We start from the raw sequence: 21,213 nt of genomic DNA, 5'->3' as shown, positions 1-21,213 counted from the left end.
ATGATTAAACATGACCTTAAAATATATTTTAAGATGTATTTTTTTGCATTTATTTGGAATTAGTATTTGAATTCCTTTCTGCTGACACTAGGTGGGGCTGTGCCCCTAATGACCAGTCGCCACTGCACACATCCCGTATTTGGTGAAAGGCTTTTAGTTAGACAAACAAGCACTACTCAAACAACCACAGTATTTTTGTAGTGCTTATATCATAAAGGGCTTTGCTTCTACTTAAATGTCAATCCTTCAGAAAGGTTTCGTCTTGGCCAGGGGGAGGAAGAGGGGGAGATATAGGTGAGTCATAGTGTTCGACATTGCTGAAAACACACGTTAGAGTTAAAAAAAAATACAAGGATGACAAAAGGAGGGCCTTGGCTTATAGAGTAAATGCAGCTGACAATGACCAGGCTATTTTAGGGCTGAGTAAATAAGAGGCAATGACATACTGTAATTAGGGCTACACGATTTGGGGAAATAATCTAATTGCGATTTTTCGGACAGATATTGCGATTCGATTTGCGATTTTGTTTTTAAGCGACCCAACGGAAGTTTATTGTAAGATGCGGCCATATCTCCGGCTAGGAAGGTCGTATCAACGTACTCCCGTCTCTAGCACCCCCGCAGCCCGAGCTACGAGTGAAATAACTAAACTTACATGAAACTTCCGTTGGGTTGCTTTAAAGTCAAGCTTCAGTTTAAGACTCACCCTGTAATATATGTAAAACATGTGAGCATTACTAACCTGACTCAGATGGTTTGTTTCACCAAACCATCTAGGAAAGCTCCATTGGAAGCCATTTGGAAAAGTATTTCAAAAATACTTGGCAGGTGATTGGATCAATCTGTCTATCACCTTCTATCATGGGCCACTTCTGATTGGTTAGCAATGGCTGTTACATGTGGAGCACAGCACTTCTGATTGGTGTGGATGACTGACACAGAAGAGAAAAAAAAAAGTAAAAAAAATCGCAGGCTTTGCGATTTTTAACTGCATAATTACAAATCGCGATTTCGATTTAAAATCGTTCAGCCCTAACTGTAATCCATACTGTAGGACACTCACATTAAGACACACCGTGACCTGTGGAGACCTCCTGTTCAACAAACAAGTGGTGTAATGATATGTCTGTGTGGCGCTGCAGGTGGAATGTGCCAGTAATAGTCAAGCCCTTGTTGTCATAAGGACTGTAGGCAGCCCCAATAGCCAACAGACATGAGCTCACCATCATTACAATGAGAGGCGTGACCAAGCCCGTCACCGCTCTGGACCTGATGTTGCCGTGGAGACAGGACACACACACACACACACACACACACACACACACACACACACACACACACACACACACACACACACACACACACACACACACACACACACACACACACACACACACACACACACACACACACACACACACACACACACACACACACACACACACACACACACACACACACACACACACACACACACATTGGCTTAGAGTGACACCACTGGGAAATTAAAACGGTAGCCCAAAGCAACAGGCTTTTATTGGCCAATCACAGCTTGATTCTGGATGTGTTTGCTTTGCAACTTTGTGTGTGTGTGTGTGTGTGTGTGTGTGTGTGTGTGTGTGCATGTGTGTTTGGCGCAGAGGGCTGTACAGGTGCACTGCACACACATCGCCTAATTATGATGACAATGTCAGCCAGTGTTGGAGAAATATTCACCACGCTTGTCTGGCATTCGGCATCAAGCGCAGAGGAGCAATTACTGGCCTATCACATCATTTTATAGCTGTTTGTGTGTGTGTGTGTGTGTGTGTGTGGCTGTCAGCACTGTCAGGGTTTTCTGACAATGGGAAACAATATAAAAACACATGAATGACCTGTTTTGCAGCATGCTCTGCAACTTAATTTAAAGCCTGGACTTGGCTAGCCAATTAGAAGAGAGTTTGTTCTTTGCATTAGTTATTGTCTATGAAATCAGAGGCAGTTATTCAAATGCTTTCATGTCTAAAAGTAGAAACATGATCCCAAGGTTTTTTCCACAACCTCTAATTAAAGTGAAACGCCCGAGGCAGTGCAGTGGAGGCAAAAAGTGAACCATTTTATTACATTAAAATGTTTCATACAAACGATGCATACACACTAGTTTCATATTGCTTCAGACATAAGTTTCTTTTCTGTTTGAACTCCAGTTAAACAACTCTGTAACAAAATGTAAGTACAACATTTATGAAAATATAAATCTCTAAACAGGTAAGTCAGTCCTGACAATACAAAGAATACAATAGAAACATTCATTATACCAGTATGTCAACTATGAGTTGCAAACATGTAAGTTATTAAAAGTCATTCAAGTTACTTAACATACAATAATACCGTTTACTGGCTTCCATATGGACACATTCAAATATACTCTTAAACTGGCATTCCAATATATTTCATAAGAGGACTCTGTTTAAACTTTTTTTTAGCAAAGATAGCACATCGTCTCTATCATAAACATAATCACAGTAGAACACTGAAACGATTTGGTAACAATATAACTACAGTACAAGCCTCAAAAAACAAATGTGGCAGTCAACAAAATAAAAACAAAAACTATAATCGGGACTTTGGCAATTACATAATATATATATATTTTTTTTATTTAGAAACTCTTGAGTTGAAGAGAATTAAAGTACTTTAAAGCTTGATGCTGCTACCCGGGTTTGAAATTATTCAAGGGCCATTATCTCAAAAGTTCAAAACTAGTAAACATACAATAAGATGGAATAGCCCTTCAAAAGTATATGTCAAAGTGTAAGTGTGTTGTTTTCAATCATGCCTGGCAGATGATTTATCTCATCAGAGCTCAGAATTGCGTTTTGGGTTATTACAGACATGCTTTAAAAAGAAAGGTCACGGAACAACCTAATAGATTAACTCTTTGCAGCAGATTGTCAGCGAATCAGGTTTAAACAGCCTTTTTTCATCCTTTCATAATGTTACCCGTCACATGTTTATGGGCTCATATAAGGGTAAAAACATTTAGATATTTTGAAACATGTATACATACAGTATACAGTACTGCAATGTGAATTTGTAGGGAAAATATTCAGACAGTCTATATAATATCTGTTTAAAAATAACAGTAAGTTAACTCATAGACTCAGAAAAAAAAGTGTTTTAATGTTTAACCTCACAGTTGGTTTTATTTTTTAAATTATATTATTACTAATATTTATTTTGAAAGTCAAACGTTTTTTTTGCATCAAGATTTTTCCTACACATTCACCAACTTGCATCTCCAATGCAAAGTTATATCCACAGGTAGACAAACTGACACAAAGTTTTGGGATTTTTTTTAATTCAGAAATGCAAAATCTTAATGACCCTTATTTGATCCCATACATTTTTAAATGTCCTGTCTCTGCTGTCAAGTGGTTATTTTGTATTGATACCAAAAATATAAAAAACACTGTCGCATTTCAAGTGAGTAAGCTATAGCCTCCAAGTACCTAGATTGCCTGCTGTATAGTTTTAAGGCAAATCCAATACCTATTTTAAGACAACTCTAGATCACAATTTACACATTTCATATGAATAAATCTACATTTTCTCACAAACCACTCATAAAGTGCTTCCACCTACTGTCTAAGCCTGTAAATATATTCACAATTTGTTTCAGTGAAACATTGGGCTAATCTCGTCCTTTTCTACCAGAACATTTGAACACACTCCACTAAACCTAAAGCAAGTACACTGGTTAAGGCGTGAATGTGTATGGTGCTATGCTACACTATGCTCAATAGTGGTGCTTCCCGTAAAACTAACAGCACAAAGACTGATGTAACTGCAAGTAAATTCACACCAAATGTACGTAAACTGCTCCAAGAAATCTCTACACCTATCATTACAAAGAGCAATGCCATCGATCTCTCGCGCTGTTGACTGTATTTCAATACACTGATCGTTTAGATTTAACATCAATGCAAGTGTTAAGTAACTGTGTGTATACTGTGTTTACAAATTCCCTGCATTTTCATAAATCTTGTAATCTGCACATAAAGAACATTTTAAATTCCAGGCACTCACTTTGATTGCATTAAGCACAACATAACATTTTTAAGGAGTTGCACAAATTGCAGCAGCCAGAAAGGGATATGTACATATGTTCATAGTTCTTCCTTTTTTTTGTACAGTACCGACTGATACAAACATAAATGTACTCTTAAACATTATGGCTTAATGTGCACGATGTAAATAAAGAAAGTGTACAATGAAAGTGGCTAAGATCACTGGAATGGCTTTGAAAATGTTTGACCGAGACATTTGAATAGTAACTTTGTTCTTCAAATGCAAAAGGACACATAATGGCAAACTAATACCTCACAGAACAAACTTTTTTCTTCTTTTCAAAAACATAGTATTTTTCTAACAGTCTTCGTGTGTAAAACAAACAGGAACTGTATCATATGTTGGAAGTAAGTAATACATAACTCGAGTGCAGCGTAAAACGGTCGGCTCATTAACTACCCAGAGGGCTGACATCTGCAGCTGAAACACGTGGCTGTAAACAAGAATCAACTGCAACCCCAGAGATTCTAAACTTTCTCACATATCTCCACTTCCTGTCCTAACTCCACCTGCTTCTCTAATCTCCACCTATCACTGCAGCAGTTCACTCTTTTTTTGTAGGCGTGGTCGACTCACCCTCACCAGAGTCGGACACGTTGATAGGGCTGTCCCTGGAGAACACCTCGGTTGACTCCCTCCAAATGCAATCAGCAACAGTCTTAAAGGAATGGTTGCCACATTTTGGCCGCACCTTTTGCGAGGCATTGTTGACAATCTGTCGGCTGTTTGAGGTGGCTATCTTTATCTTGAGGGCAGCATCCACACGATCCACTACTGTGTATGTGCCAATGCTGCCGTCCTCGAAGCCAATGATGATGTTAAGTGCTCGCTGGGAGAGAGACAGGAAGGTAGGTGTCTTGTACAGGGAGCATGTGCCGATGCTCTTACCATCAGCAAGGCGCATCACGATCAGATTAGATACGACACCAGCTTCATCGTCTTCATCGCAGTTCCGGAAACAGATATACACTAGATAACGTCCATCTCTTGATAATTTCTGACGCCAAATTATACCAGCAGCATGGACAAGCCTCAGCTTGCCGCTGTGAAGATCCAGGACATTGATATTCTCATCGCCTTTGGAGACAATTCCTAATTTCCCATTGGGCGAGATCTGGAAGTCCTCTAGATTTTTAAGGAAATTGATTGGCAGCTGAACTCGCCTGCAAACAGACTCATCTGCCACACTCCAGATGATGACGGTCTCTGTCGACGTGATGAACACCACACAGTCAGGGCAGTCAGGAATGAGCTTGAAGTTGACGATGGTAACGCCATCATCACAGACAAACTTCTTGGATACGCTGCCCGACCAAAGACTGACAGCAAGGAGCTTATTTTTGGTGGCTCCCACAAGGAAAGTGTTAGCTGTGGTGACCAGTGCATTCTGGAGGGTGACTAAAATGTTGCACACTTTGTGGCCAGTCCCAAGCCTCCAGACTCTGGATGCATTCTGCTCGCAGAGGGACACCACAAACTGGTCGTTGTGGGTGATTAGCAGCTGTGATATTCTCTGTCCATTGATGCGGAACATGTTTTCTCCAGTACTGGTTTGCCAGATGTACTGACTGGACTTGTCATCTGAAGTCACCATCAGATCGCCAGAAGAGCTGAGGACACAGTTCTCTACTATGCCCTCGTGCTTAAAGACTGTCTCAATAAAGCCGGTGTTGAAGTTCCACTTGTGGACAGCTTCAGAACCGTCCATTGTAAACACATAATCCTCTCTGCCGGACAGCTGCAAGGTCTGGATCTTCTTGCCTGTTTTGTCAATATTTGACATGGCGGTGATGATATCAATGTCCCAAACAGACAACACCCCACTGCTGGCAACAGAAAGGAGCAGGTTGTGATGGGCTGATTTGATTAGTTTGACGATAGCCCCTGAGACCTCAATAAGGCTTGCCATGCATTGTCCACTGTCCCTTCTCCAGACAAAGATAGAGGAGGTGTTCTCCATGGAGGCCACAATGCTTTGTCCATTCTTGGAGAGAACAGCAGCGACAAAGCGTTCAGTGCGTTTGGCTTTGAACTTCTCTACCATTTTCCATACTTTTGTGTCCAGAACCTCAATACTTCTTGCCTTGCAAATGAGAATGGAGCGTTGGTCTTCAGATAACTCAATGCCCACCACTTCACTGTCATCCCCTCTACAATCGTAATCCTCCATCAGACGTGTGTTGGTGATATCTTTGGTGTTCCATACTGACAAACTGCCTTCATTGTCAACCATCACCATTTGGTTAAGGGTGTCCAGAACTAGAATGGACTTAACGAATCCCCCAGAAAACTCAGAGGTGACAGTGGCCAACTTGTCCCCATTTCCCAGATGAAAGATGGATGTAGTGTTGAGGTACTGGCCACAGAAGGCATACATTCCATCTGGAGAGCACTGGACACAAGTCACCTCATACCAGCAATGGAACTGGTAGAGAGGCCAACCGTAAAGTAGGTCAATAACATTGACATCTTTACTAGCTTCAAGCCAAGCCAAAGCATGATGGGTTGACAAGGTAAAACCATTGATGAAGGCCACCCCACCAGCGACACCACTTTGCTTGGACCCCTTGATTTCAACCTCAGATAAAAGGCAGGACTTGTGATTATCATAGATGAGCAGCGTGTTTTTGGTTGTGGCCACGACCAGATACTTTTCATCAGTGGTTAGCCTGATTCCTAGCACAACAGATTTGGCTGTATCTATCTGTCTTTGAAGTTGTCTGCTCTCTACATCCCAGGTGCTGACAGACCCATCTTCGAGGGCTACAAGGACTATGTTTGGTGCTAGGGTTGGCAAGATCTCCACAATCTGCATGTAGCTAGAGCACAGAGGAAGCCTCTCTGGACTGTATGTGACGTCCATAGAGGAGTGTAGAGGCACGATGGAGCAGTACTTGGGGCCATCTTTGTCACACTCCAAGAGGAGGTGTCTGAGCTTTGGGAGGGAGGTGACAACTGGCAGGAGCCTTTGCTGCAGTTCTGCAGACAGTGATGCTGGGTTCTTTAGCACTTTTAATTTGACGCTACGGAGAGTTGTGGCGAGGAACTTCAGCTCTTTTTCTTGGGAATAGCTGTAAGCTAGGTCAATGTCTGTTAAAGCTTTGTCAAACTGGCCAATCTTGATCATTGTGTAGAGCCAGCTAAAGTTCATGATGACACCAAACATGAGGTCATCAGTGCGCCCACTCCTGGTTAGGTGGTACACCAACTCTGTCATCTTCCTATGGTTGACAAAGAAAATGTCAGGCTCCAATAGATTGCACTGAAACACCCACGGCTGCTCTGGAGTCTGCCTGTCATAAGAGTACTTGTCAGATGATGTTTTCTCATGAGACTGCTGATTGTGGGGGTTTTTGTGAACAGATATATTCAGGGAAGTGAAATGGTTGTTGTCGTAGGTGAAGATCTTCTTTCTGCCTCCTGACCATGCCCCCAAGAAGTACTCAGCTAGGAGACTGTGCATTTGATGGACGTCTTCCTCGTTGCTAAGATACAGCTTCTGGGCAATGAGATGTAGGTGTCGGTTGGCCCAAACCATCAAGGTGACGTTGCGTACCTGACGTTCCACCAGATAACCATACAGCTCCTCTCTAAGCCTTGCAACCAGGTCATAAGAGATCCTCAAGGGGTTTTTGAGGTATGTTGCCACAATGACATCGCCAAGAACTATATTATCAAGGGACAGAATATCCTCCAGCTCCACCTCAGTTAGCCCAGCCTTGGCCATGGTGATGTATCCTAATGCTCGGAAGACAAAACGTTGGCCCAACTTGTTCTCCACTGAGTAGAAGAGCTGTTCTATGCTTTCATGCACTGTGGAGCATAGGGACCTGTCATCCACATCTTTGTGAGACCTCCAATTAACTACTTCTCTGTAGATGAGGTTGACAAACATTGGCAATGTACACTTGGCAAGTGCCTCATTGACATAGATCTGTTGGCCTGAGGTGACCTTTCGTTTCACCCCTAGCAACTGCTGTTTTAATGTTTGACTGCAGACCTTGCGATCCCTCTGGACTAATTCCACATAATTCCTCTCATCATGGACGAGCTGGCGAAGTTTCTGCAGGATACCATGTTTATTGGGCAATGTTGAGACTATAATGCGGACTGTCCGAGGCAGATGTATGGGAAGCCACCACAGCTTGCGGACATCATCGCCATCTGTAAGCTGCTCCAGGGCATCCAGGACAATGACCAAGGGCCTGTGAAATGTGGCTTCCCCTAGAAGGTTGATCAGGAGCTCCTTCATCTCCTGGATTTGTGTAGGCAGAAAGTGAATCAGGCAGCGGTAGTTTATTGCAATCTGTTCACAAATGCTCTGGAGGAGGCTGCGTAGGTCTGTGGAGAGCTGGCTAGAGCCAACAAAACGGACAATAACCACTGGGTCGGTTTCAGGGCCCAACTCGTTCTGCAGCCATGTGTACGCCTGAAAAACAATGAGAGATGATTGTTAGAATATGTAGAGCTCTCTCTTTAATATTCTCTATTTAATGTTCCATATTTGAATGGCACAGTTACATTGAGTCAAAAAAAGTTAAACTATAAATCTTAAGATGGAAAACATATTTTTTTCACATTTGCTTTGAGTTTGTACTTGTAAGGAATGTACTTGTGTTTTGTTTGGTCCGTTCAGAAAAACACAGTCAAATTAAATAATAGATTTAATTCAATAACTAAGAATATTTGTCATGATGAGTAACACTCTGTGAATGAGCACTACCCCAATTTTTGAGGCTTCATTTGTATTATCATTTCATTCATGAATTCATTAAATGGCCCAGCTGAGATTTCTGGACACATTTAGGGCAATAGTAACGCCAACTCCACATTTAGCTGTGTGCATGTGTGAGAGACGGGGACAGAAAGAATAAAGACCCATTATCTGTCAGTGGATTATTTACATTTAAAAGAAAAATATCATGGTACATATGTTACATTTAATACAGCTACAATGTACCCGCAGAACAGAAAGGCAAGTTCATAGAGCTATAAAATGGCAAATTCAAACATCTACAGGTAGCATTTTATCTAACAATAGCTTTGTTGAATCTGTATACCTACAAGCCAAACACCCACTATTACAATCAGACATATATGAAAGTCTACAAAACTTTAATTAACCTGACTTTACGTGCAGTAACTGCCAGACGTTACCATGGGCCCAATGTCTGGAGTCTCATTGGCAATATTCTCTAACTGAGCCAAAGCAGCCATTGCACCATTATGAACCAGTTTACTACCGCTGCATATTGTGCTATAATAGTCTATTTAACAACTAGTGTCATACATCATCCTGATTGTGTTTCTCTTATTCTGCACCTGTGTACAATTTGGCTGATGATATGAAAACAAGGCAACCTAACACACCTGTCATCTGCAATACAAGTCTCTACTGAAGCCTAAGGCTATGTGTTACTGTGCTAAACTTAGAAGCTCCAAAAGACATACCTCCCAATCCCCTTTGAAAATCTGACATTCTTGATAAAAATCCCGGTAAATCTGTACTTTAAGGGAATCAGCTTCTGAGGGAAAGTTGAGCAAACGCCTACTTATTTTCTATAAACACATCCAGTTTTGTGTTTTGCTTGTGAATTTGCATCAAAGTTTTAGGGGTCATGTTTCATGACATTTTGATTTTCTGTGGACTGGTTTGAATTTGATATCAAACACAAGCTGTTAAATCTCCGGGGTTTATGTGATTCAAACCACAGTTATGCGTGAATGACACCATGTGGTGCTGTCCAAACAATTCAACAGCACATATTTTAGTCAACCCAGGGCTCGACATTATAAATGGCCCGCTGGCCCGGAAGCACTAGACACCCCGGGCCAGCATAACGTACTTTCCACTTGCCCGCTCGGGCCACTAAAAATATTGTTTAAAAAAAAAATGTTTCCTATTGTTTTTTTTGACTAGCAATTTTGTTAAATTGTTTCGTTTATTAATGCTACAACATAGCGTTTCGTGAGTCGCTTGTCGTTGTTGGCTGAAAAGCAAACAGCTGTTTGCTGCGGAGCGCAGCGCATTTTACCCTTAATGTCTACCCCTGCAACCTTTAATCTAATAACATCCCTCTTTCCTTTAAACAACATGGCCGCATAGGTTTTAGTTTTAAATGCTAACTCGCTGTAAATGTCTTACAGTAAGGCTTATATACAGTCCAACTACAGAAAACTTAATTCCACCTGCTAAAGCTTTGATTCACATCCAACGCTTGGTTCATCTTTATCCCGTGATTCTGGAACCAATTATTTTATGATCTAGTATTTTTTCGTTTAATTATGCAAATATAAAAAGACTGGACTAAATGAGAACTGGGAAGCCCACTCACATGCTGTATGTGTATTAGTGTAAACTGTTTGTGTGATAAGTCAGTAGGCTAATCTGTGTGGGCAGCTATCATTTAAATTAGTTTTATGCTTGTGATGTTAATGTGCTGGTATTTATATATCTAAAATATGTGATAATTGCTAGTGTGATAGGGACTACTGTACGTAACGTATAAGTGTCCTTTGATTGTTTTGTGTTTACCTTCCCAAGGACTGCAGATTTAATTGTGAGAATTATAAATGGCTGAAATTAATATTGAGATTTTTGTGCATTTCTGGTAATTTCAGGATTTAGACGTTCTCTTTTCTGTTAACAAAAATGTGTTTCCACATGAGGACACATTCTGATGTAGTAGAATAAGCCTGTAAACATATGTGGTTGCAGAATTCGCATGACTAATTTGGTATGAAGTATCACTATCTTCTCATTTCCTCTTCACCCTGCTCCATGCTCTCATACACACTATTAATCACTTTGTCACCGTTATCACTTATCTTGAATCCACTGTATGAGCGTGTACATTGAGATATTTCACTTTCACTATGACGTCCCCGAGGTAATATAACGCTGAAGTTTAGGCTTTGATCATGTAATTGCGTAACATTTTATACAACCACGCAATGAACTCGGATGATATGAATGGACTTACTATAAATGAGGGCACTAACACAACGTTTATGAGGAAAGGTTTGGACAGGAGGGGTAGATCTGTGGGCTGGTGCTGTGTGATCTTGGCTAGGTGTGATCTTAATGTAGCCAGGCAGCCAGATGGCACGCACAAAACCAGAGAACAAGGTTGTGCATAAACATGAAGCATTCACTTTCAGAAACAAATTGTCCACGACCTTTGTGATAACTCTACAGATGTTCATGTCTGAAAAAGCAGACCCGTGCACAGATGTGTACAGTTTGTAGGACATTAAGAGACATGGCAATGGACTGTCTTTTTGGCAGACACACAGATGGTCAAGCAATCGTTTGATGAAAAGAGATGAACAGTTGCACGCCCCCTCACACTCCGTGGCACAAAGATGGACACATGCTCAGATCAGACAGACAGAAGAGCACAAGCGTGAAAACACAAGGAAAAGAGCGATGGGAAAGGCACAAAAGGAGCAAAATAACACCACCATTTTTAATTTTTATATTTTATCTCACCTGTTTGGCAACTTCAGATAGCAGCAAAGTCTTTCCCGTGCAAGGTCCCCCGAACACCACTAGGGGGCTCGTTCTGCTCCCTTTAGACGGCATGAGATACTCTTGTACGTAATCCAACGATTCCGACTTGAAATCGTAGAGTTCTGCGTAGCTTTTACAGAGCGACAGGTGCTGCAGGATCTCGTCGTACAGCGGGTCGGCCTCCGTGCCGAAGTTCTGCTGCACCGTGGCCTGAATGATATCCACCATGTCCTCGTAGAACTGTTTACACAGACCTTCTACGTAGTGGCTCTCCACTTCCTGGGAGTAACCGAGCTTCATGTCGCAGTGAGTGACGGAAGAGTAAACACGGAGGTTGGAGGCGGCGACGACGGTTGGGATAAACTCGTCCCGTATCTTCAGAAGGCGTTCGTAGGCTTCCTGGTTGCGCATGACGCGATCTTCGCTCACCACGGTGTCCATGTAGCGGGTCATCTCCGGGATTTTAGCGAAGCGGTCAAAGTTGGCAATCTTGCGAATGTAGCAGACACATTTCTTGAGAAAGGCAGGGGTTTGCTTCCCAAGGGCGAAGTCTAATTCATCCTCTAAGGCTGAAATAAAAGAAAATACAACGTTATGTTAACCTCTCCAAACTTCCCAGCTTTGTGTTTGGTACATTATATGCCGATAAGGACTATAATGTACTACTTTCAAAGGTAAATGTCCAACAGATGTAGGGTTTAGATTCCTTTCAGGAGCAAAGCCCAACAGATAAGAAGATTCTTGGAGCCTTATTTAAGAAGAAACAAAGATTATAAAATCATTTAAGCTAGCGCCACTGAACTGTATCAAAGGCTCGCCAACAAAGAGATGGCCGACTGAAACTTTGCCAGTGTCTTTGTAGTTAAGCTCACATGGGGACTTGCTAATTAGGTGGGGGAGAGAAAAGTGTGAAAAGAAAGTTTGTTTCCTATTTAGTACAATGAAGCTAGCTTAAACCCCAATTACAGTGCACACAATCTGCTGTTTCCTGACACAAAAAAGGGACTTCTTTTTCACATTGACTTACAAACTTGCAATTACTTATTTCTCTTTGTGTTATTCTTTATATCCTCCATGAGAAAAGCAACATGCTGTGCCCGCTTTATACGAACAGGAGCAATAAAACAAGGGCTTGTCATCGGATCCTGGTAGAATATTACTTAGATCATCTCGCACGATGACAGCCCGAGAAAAGAACAAGAGATGTCTTGAAAGATGAATTCTCTCCTGTCCAAACAGTTCAGTAATAACTGGGAGATCCCAAATGGAGTATTTTTCAAACAAGAGCTGATATGAAACATGTTACAACTTCAAAGGGTGAACATAAAGTGTGGAAGAAACTCTTCAAACGTCACATTTTCTGTTGCTGTCACCTTTTACACCAGCAGAAATATGGAAGTATTGAGAATAACCGTTCATTCTCTGTTTCCATGTTGTATCTTAAAAGGAGATTTCATATTTAAGTATTTTTGGAATCATGATGAATGGCAAATTGTGACTAACACAACATACAGTAGAGTGATTCAATAATAAGCCTTTTAATCACACAACATGTTGCATAATAACCTTTAAAAAGTGGACTTCTAAAGTCACAAAATCCTTTCTGTTTTTACCTGTCATTGCAAAACACTGTTTGGATTCATTACTGAGAGGTGAATCTACAGTGCAATCGATCCATCTCTGTCATCTGCTGAGTGCGGGCTGACACATCCTGATTGCTTCTCATTTCTTGTTGCATTTTTAGTGACAAGATTGCAATCTCCACAACAGCCCCACTTATTAACTTTGTGGCCTTTGCCATGTGAGTTGTTTTTCCTGGAGGTTAATGTTATATTTAAACTTTTCTCATACATGATGATAGCAAAGGCTTTCTTTTTTCAGGTTAGAAAGATCCATGTACATTTTCTTTTAACTAGAGAAACCCTTGGTAGGAGTTTTAAGATGACTTTGTTACTTTATCTACTGTAGCAATTAAGACTCCAACTAAGAATCATTATGGATCAATTACTTATTATCTTCCAGATAAGTTCATGTGTTTGGTCTATACATTGTGAAACATTAAAGGTGGGGTAGGTTCAGAAACACATTTTGTTATATTCCATGGAATGCTCTTAATATCCCGATAGCAATGAATATGTTAAATGCTTTGACAATAAATACAGTCATCAGTGGAAGCCGTGGCACTGTAAAAGCACGACCAATTATTTTCACCGGCCCGGCTAAAGTAACTGGATGGCCTACCTGCCTGTCAGCCTTCCATCTGTGCACAAACTTATCTCGTGCCCTCATTGGTCGTGTGCGCGTTCGTGTGTGTTGGAGGAGGGGCTCTGTGAGGAAGTCTGAAGGAAGGGGCAGATTTCTTTCGGCTGCGTACTTTCAAATTCTAGCGCACTCGAGCTGGTTTCTCCATTCTTACCAGAAAAAAAATATTTTGAGATTGCTCATCTTGTCTGAACATTAGTCTATATCAAAATGTATTCTGATTAATATCATAGCATAATAAAATGTAGCAAATATTTATATTTGTGAAGCTAAAACCTGTGGATTCTTCAAGATGTATGACTAAAAAATTACTTTAAAAATTGATAAATAACAATGAAAAGTTGTCAAATTTTTGAATATTTTTGGGTCGATGAAATAATCAACTAATCATTAAGCTCAAAAAGGGAGAGCTACATGCATTCAGAGCTTGACATTAGTATCATAAAATACTAAATGCCAAATAAATGTTTTATTTAACATGCAAGTACAATATTTCTAGAACCAAACCAGAAAGTGAGCTTCCCATCAGAAAAGATGTGACATTATAAGAAAGAGTTAACTGACCAGAGCAGAGGAATTTTTTGGCCTGAGGGCACTTCATGGTCCCTTTCTCCTGGAGCTGCAGCACCGCTGTTCGGAAGATCTTCTTGATCTCCTCCGACACATTCCTCCAGGCCTTGTCATTCTTGGTCTTGGCTGCGCTGCTCGACTCCATCTAAACAGGAAGAGGACCGACACACATCACAGTTTACACAGAGCACTCTTCATCATGTACTGAGAGAATGTGGTTAACCATGTCTTGTGCTAAAATATACTGAAACAACGGGAATATTGTTCTCTGTGTCAAGTGAGGAAGATTGATTTAGAATCAGTGCTTTATGTAGGAACGTTCCTTCTGGCTTTTTGGGGGATTCTGCTCATAGTAGGTGATTTAAGAGCTTCTACAAGTTTCACTTTCATATCCTAATGTTTGTAGTATCATAGAGTGTTGAAGTGTTACACTATCCTATCATCTACAGTTTGTATGGCTTTTTATGAATCAAAGCTCAAGGCAACGTTATCATGCCGTTTTTTTAAACAAATCTCTTTCACATAATTTATTGTCCCTCTAAAGATAAGAAGTTGAAAGTCAGAAACTAAACTCTTTTGTAAATAAATCCCTTTTACAGCGTAGTTTGCTACTTTTTCATGGGCTGTAAAGCGTGTTATTGAGAGCTCAAGGGCTGTCAGAGATTAAACGTCTTTCCACACAACCTCCAAACAATCTTGCTTTTTCTTATTCCAATATAAAATAGGTTCCTCAAGGACAGTTTAATTCATGCACCAACAATCTCTAGGACAATAATCCTCTATTTATTAACCTCTACAGTATGTGGGTAACACAACATTTGAGGAAGCACTCACAGAGTTCTGGTAGTTCTTAAGCATTTGGGCTTTGGGTTTGAGGTAGTATGCGGGTGGCACTGAGTTTTCATCCCTGCAGTACCACTCCTCCAAGATGTGTGTGTCCATCCCCGCCTCCACAGCTGCATCCAAGATCATCTCAAACTCCGCCGACTCCACCTCCCCCGGCACTCGGATGCTGCCGTACTTTTCCCCCACAAGACCCTGAAGAGACGAAGGATGGAAAGAAAGATGGAGGGCAGGGAAGGTGATGAAGAGAGAGAAAGGAAATGCGTATAATTACAAGCCTTCAAACTGTTTAAGGGCTCTATTTTTTAGATCAGTGGTGCGCGGTGAATACTGGAGTCACTGCACACAGTGCGATTTATTCGAGGCAATTTTAGAGCCACAGGGTGGGGTTGGGAACTCCACCAACCAATTTGGATTATAGCTGCCACCACAATCCCCACGGTGTGTGCACTGTGGTGCATACTGACAGCTCTATCTTGGATGGAGAAATGCTACACCACACCATATGTACATTTTAAACATTCTTAAAGGGGACCTGTTAAGCTTTGAGGTTCATATTAGTATTTATTGCCTCTATGTGACATGTCTCCATGCTTTAATGTTCAAAAAGCTCTAGAAACCAGAGCCCAGTCTGCTCTGATTGGTTAGCAGTTGAGCTTTGTCAACCACTTAGATATGCCCCGCCCCTTAGCCTATCATGTACAATGTGTTGGAGCGCTAGCCAATCAAAGTGCGAGTGTTAGGGTGATGTCGTCAAATGTGTTTGGACAACGTACAGTGGTTGTTGGATAAAAATGCCATCTTCCGCCATACGTCACACACTATCACGTACATATCGCAACATAAACATATCTAAACAACAGAAAATGGCAAAATAAACGCAACATAAAATCCGTAAGGGGTTAAGAATGAACAGTTTGAATCTGTGCTACAAAACTGATTCCAAAATGATACTTTTAAAACTAAATGATTTTTTTTATGATATAAATGAGGATATATCTGATCAATTTTACAAATTGCAAATTTACAATTTAGATCAGCTATTAATGGAGTCTCTTTGCCGATCCCTGCTCATAATTCATTGTTATCATTAAGAAAGAGCTGATTTGTTCTGCTGCGGCACAGCCACTGTTATGTAAAAGACACAGCCTTGGCCACATTTCCAAATGTTCATTCATTAGTAGTAGTACGGGCCCTACACACGGCGGCGTGCGTTACTGCTTGGCGGTGGGCGTGTCTGAAGCTTGGGGATTTTTTACGAACAACGCGACCAACAACCAATCACATGAATGTCCCGCCCCGGACATACAAAGCAAAGCATTCATGCTACATCCATGCTGGCTAAATATACTGTCTATGCTTGCTAGCTGTCCATTCAAACGAAGTACACTGGCTATAAACTCCCCAAAAAGGCGAAAACCTACCAGTGTCACCCACTGTCTCTGCCACCTCCCCCCATGCCTGGCTCCTCCGGTTTGTATCCATGTATGTAAAGAGGGACTGGTCATATAGTACCGCCACGATCTTTTTCTCCTCCATTTTTTTACATATGGGAAATAACTGCGGTCTGGCTCTCCCAACATACACGCGGTTTGATTGGCTAGCGCTTGTAATGTCAGATTTGCATACGCGGGATTTGATTGGCTGACGCCTCCGTCGAGGCGGTAAAAGTAGAACATTGCTCTACTTTTGCAGCGAGCACCGCGAGAGAAGCTACGCTTTGCTCCCACAATGCAGTTCGGCGAATCGTGACGTCACCCCATTCCAAGTGAATGGGCAGAAGCGTTGAAGCGGCAACGCACGCCGCCGTGTGTAGGCTCCGTTAAGGGAACGACCAGATTTGCTTTATATATCTTGGGACTGTTTTACATACAAGGAAATGAATGCATTAATTAAAAGGGAACAATGTAGGTTTGTTAGAAGACTGTGAAATTTGATTGAATTGCGTTTCATTGCTGTAAATTAATGTTTCTATCGTCACTACCACTGACATCATCATCTTCATTGTTATACACCAAAGCCGATACCCACACTCGCTCTCCACAATCTCTTTTTTAGTCAGAAACTAGAACACTCAACACAGTAGATGCATAATTAGGCACCATCAAATTAAATCGTGGCCTTTTCATCCCACTATTATCTCCCACTCCACATGGCATATACTGTAAGCTCCAATGAGTCTCCATTCTTTCCCCTTCGGCATCTACGCACATGCTTTTTGAGTGACAGCCCCTTCAATACCGTCAGAGATGATCTGGGCCATTTCCTGGCTCCATCCCTGACGTGCTCTATCAGTCACATTCGAGGACAAAGGGTGCAGAAGAGAATCAGTGGAAGCCCTCCGCTCCATGACCAGCTGATCTTTACTCCATGTGTCGTTATTCAGCTGAAGCCTGGGGGTGAAGACCTGGAGCGAGTGAGGGAGGTGGAAAACCACGTTGGTTTGCTCACGGCAATGACGCCACAAAGCCATTTCATGTTGGACTCCTCGTTCCCTTGGCATCCGCAGTGGGAACAGATGCAGAGAACAAGCGGAATCGGACGATGGCATGTGGCACGGTTTGTAGTACTGCCTACTCTCAGAACCTACAAACGCCCAGGGTGGATTCACTTCACATTCGTGCAGTTTCATGGCACACATTTCAGGTTCATTTTGTGGCTTCTTTTGGATTGAGAAGATAGTTTTCATGTGCAGTATCAGTTGGTTTGGAGGAGGTGTGATTTTCACATTGGGGATTGCATTTTGGATCGAAACCCTTCATTTTCATTATATAAACAACCACTTATCAAGTAAAATAAGACATTACATGTATATTCACTGCGCCAAAGGAAGAACAACTATGATTAAAAAAAGATAAATAACCCCATGCATATGAAAGCATCTGCAGTATAAATTCAGGGTTGAAAGAAAAAAAATGATGCTAGATAATAAACAAACCCCTTGTGACAAGATTACCCATGTACATCCGATCAAACAAGAAGCCTCATAAGAAAAGAGTGCTAATTTAAGACAGATACTACACAAGGAAGAAAGGAAAGGGATTCCCTTCGGTGTGTAACTCTCTGTTCTCTCTTCTTGTCAAAACAAATAGTTGAATAGATAGGGCAGACCGCTCACTATCTGCAGTTGTGATTGACAGGAAAGGTCATGAGCTACATTCAAGCCAAAATGTTTAAAGGGGCATGTGCACGTTTTAACTCAGGAAGGGATAAGACACTGCATATATGTGATGCTAAAATATTATTTTCAGTATTGCTTATGTTCCCTAATATGAATCTAACACACAAGCTGTGCTTATGAATCGGATAAATGTGCTCCAAACTATTTGTTATTTTTTGGATGGAAAGTGTTGAGTAAGCTCTGCTCCCCTTAGTTACTGATGCTACATGTCAAAGTTTCCATTCTGGCACGAAAGCATTTACAATGATAAAGTGAACAAATGTACCTTTCATGTTTGAAACACTGGGCCTTGATTTCAGCAAATGAACCCAGAGACACCCAGATGTTATTAGCTCTAACTAGCTTACTTGCTAAAGTCAAATAAATCATGTATCGAGGTTACCCATTCATTTTTTTTTAATGTGCTTTGTTAAGAATGATACGGATTATTGTTTGCATCAAATATTTTGATTCTCTTCAAGTGTTATAAGAAATAAGAAATGTGATAGGATAAGGGCTAACCAAAGTGTGTGAAAGAACAATTTCTCTGGGTAATATCGGCTTGTGTTAAACTTCCCGAAGGCGAATCAAGAGCATACATATTTTAGACTACACTTGTAAATAACTTAAGTAACCTGTAACCCCACATATTAATGCAGTTAAAACGCTTCTTTTGGCTTTTGTAGTGATGCTGGGTGGATATAGCTACTATTTTTTGGTATTAAGCTAGTTAGCCAGACATGCTAATGTCCCCACTTACGTATTAATTGCTGTTTCAGGGAGCGGTCATGCAAACAGTAAGTTACTGAGTGTGTTGTATAGTGCCATCAGTTCATCAGTTTTCTTCATGGGCCAACTAGTGATGTCCTACAATTTTAAGGTCATATTTAATTTATATATGTTGTGAAATAACAAAATATAAGACATGCTTTTGTACATGCTCATAGCTCGCCAGCCATCTGTGGAGAACCACGGCAGGGTGCCTCGCTCGGGTCCAAACAAATCTTCTAAGGACCTGTGACTTGACAGATTTTCAAACCACCGGCTGCCCCGCAGGTGACCTCCCCCCACCCACTTTTAGATGGCTTTCTATGACTCATGGTGCTGCAGTGAGGTGTCAGTAGAGGACAGAGGCACTGGGCTAAACTACAGTAATGCTGAGAGAGAGAGACATACAGTGTGTTTGTGTGTGTGTGTGTGTGTGTGTGTGTGTGTGTGTGTGTGTGTGTGTGTGTGTGTGTGTGTGTGTGTGTGTGTGTGTGTGTGTGTGTGTGTGTGTGTGTGTGTGTGTGAGAGAGAGAAGTTGCTGACAAAGTCCCTGTCAGGTTGCCTTGCGGTATTATAACAGGATGAATTAAGTGATTGAGTTTGGAGATGTAGATTATAATAAAAACAAATGGTGTTCCCTAGAAAAAGGACAAAATGAGGTGTTCAAATGCTAACACACACATCAGCAGCCTGCAGAGTAATCCAGTCACCTCTGTCAGCTTACCAAAGCTGAACTGTCAAATATGTCCAAATATTTGTCGGGTGTTTTAAACATCTTGAAATTAGGACATCTTAAGTGGATAGCAGTGTTACAAGTGACAAGCTGCATGTTTATACATGCATTTCCTAACATTTGGACTACCTATGCTGTAAAATGTATTATCTCTTAGATTTACACACGGCATCTATTGCACGTCTGTTCGTCCTGGGAGAGGGATCCCTCCTCTGTTGCTCTCCCTGAGGTTTCTCCCATTTTTCCCCCTTAAACTGTGGGTTTTCTCTGGAAGTGTTTCCTTGTACGATGTGAGGGTCTAAGGACAGAGGGTGTCGTTTTTTCTCATACTGATATTCTGAACAATCTGTGCTGTTGTATTTGCTGTAAAGTGTCTCTACTGTAGGCTATTTTTATTATATGTACAGCACTTTGGCTCGACCAAAAATCGTTTATAAATGTGTTATATAAATAAAACTTGATTTGATTTATATGTCTTTTTTAAGAGGAGAAAAGGGTGTTTTTAGAAGTCCTTATTACATTTTAGGTGCAAAAACTGCAATTCCAGTTCCCTCCCCCTTCTGGTTTTTCATTCTTGGAAGGGGTTTTATACTCCCGCTAAGTGCACTTTATCTGATGAGCCAGTTGGGTGAGGCGACTAAGATATTGTACACAGCTACAGTACGAATCCACAAATCAATCACTCACGCAGTCAATCAATCAATGAAACACACAGTCAACTGTTCGGATATTTGCTGCATAAGCTTTGGCACCGCAGAGGGAGAACTGGCTCTACAAAGAAACAGATGATCTGATCAGAGAACTGTTTAATTTCCAGTGACACCCAGTCACAGAGCAGTAGGCCCACCCCATACTACATAATGATATACAGTATGCCCTAATTGTCATAGAAGCCTTTTCTGTTTGTTTTGCGAGAAATCAATGCAGTAACAGTCTGTACTTGCATAAAATGATGCCATATTCCAATAAAAGGAAAAGGCTAGCAATAATGTTTTTTCTTCTTACTGTCATCAAATTGCAGAAAAAAAATCAAAAATCTATCGTGGTCACCAAAGCCCCATATAGCTTGTTTATTTGTACTATAGACCTATAATCTATTACAAACACATCACTGAGCCTCATCAGTGTTGCACTGGGTGACATGTTATGATTACATGTCACTTGTTAGACGCTTTTATCCAAAGCGACTTACTGTACATACTGTACTCAATACCACAGCAATTTGGGGTGAAGTGTCTTGCCCAGGGACACAAC

General features: G+C 41.2%; 1 protein-coding gene across 3 annotated transcripts in view; it reads right to left on the bottom strand.

The window, feature by feature from the left end:
- Positions 1-2,071: 2,071 nt before the first annotated feature.
- Positions 2,072-21,213, bottom strand: part of LOC117552726 (NACHT and WD repeat domain-containing protein 2) — a 46,859-nt gene continuing 27,717 nt past the window's right edge. For all 3 annotated transcript variants that reach the window (XM_034226319.1, XM_034226318.1, XM_034226317.1), the window contains exons 5-8: positions 15,290-15,493; positions 14,450-14,600; positions 11,603-12,192; positions 2,072-8,539 (exon numbers count right to left, since the gene is read on the bottom strand). In XM_034226319.1, the coding sequence (XP_034082210.1) occupies positions 4,655-8,539; positions 11,603-12,192; positions 14,450-14,600; positions 15,290-15,493 (4,830 nt within the window). In that variant the 3' untranslated portion in view covers positions 2,072-4,654. The remainder of the gene's footprint in view (positions 8,540-11,602; positions 12,193-14,449; positions 14,601-15,289; positions 15,494-21,213) is intronic.

Source organism: Gymnodraco acuticeps, unplaced genomic scaffold, assembly GCF_902827175.1.
Source record: "Gymnodraco acuticeps unplaced genomic scaffold, fGymAcu1.1, whole genome shotgun sequence".
Classification (NCBI taxonomy): Eukaryota; Metazoa; Chordata; class Actinopteri; order Perciformes; family Bathydraconidae; genus Gymnodraco; species Gymnodraco acuticeps.
This window is presented reverse-complemented; position numbering and strand designations above follow the sequence as displayed.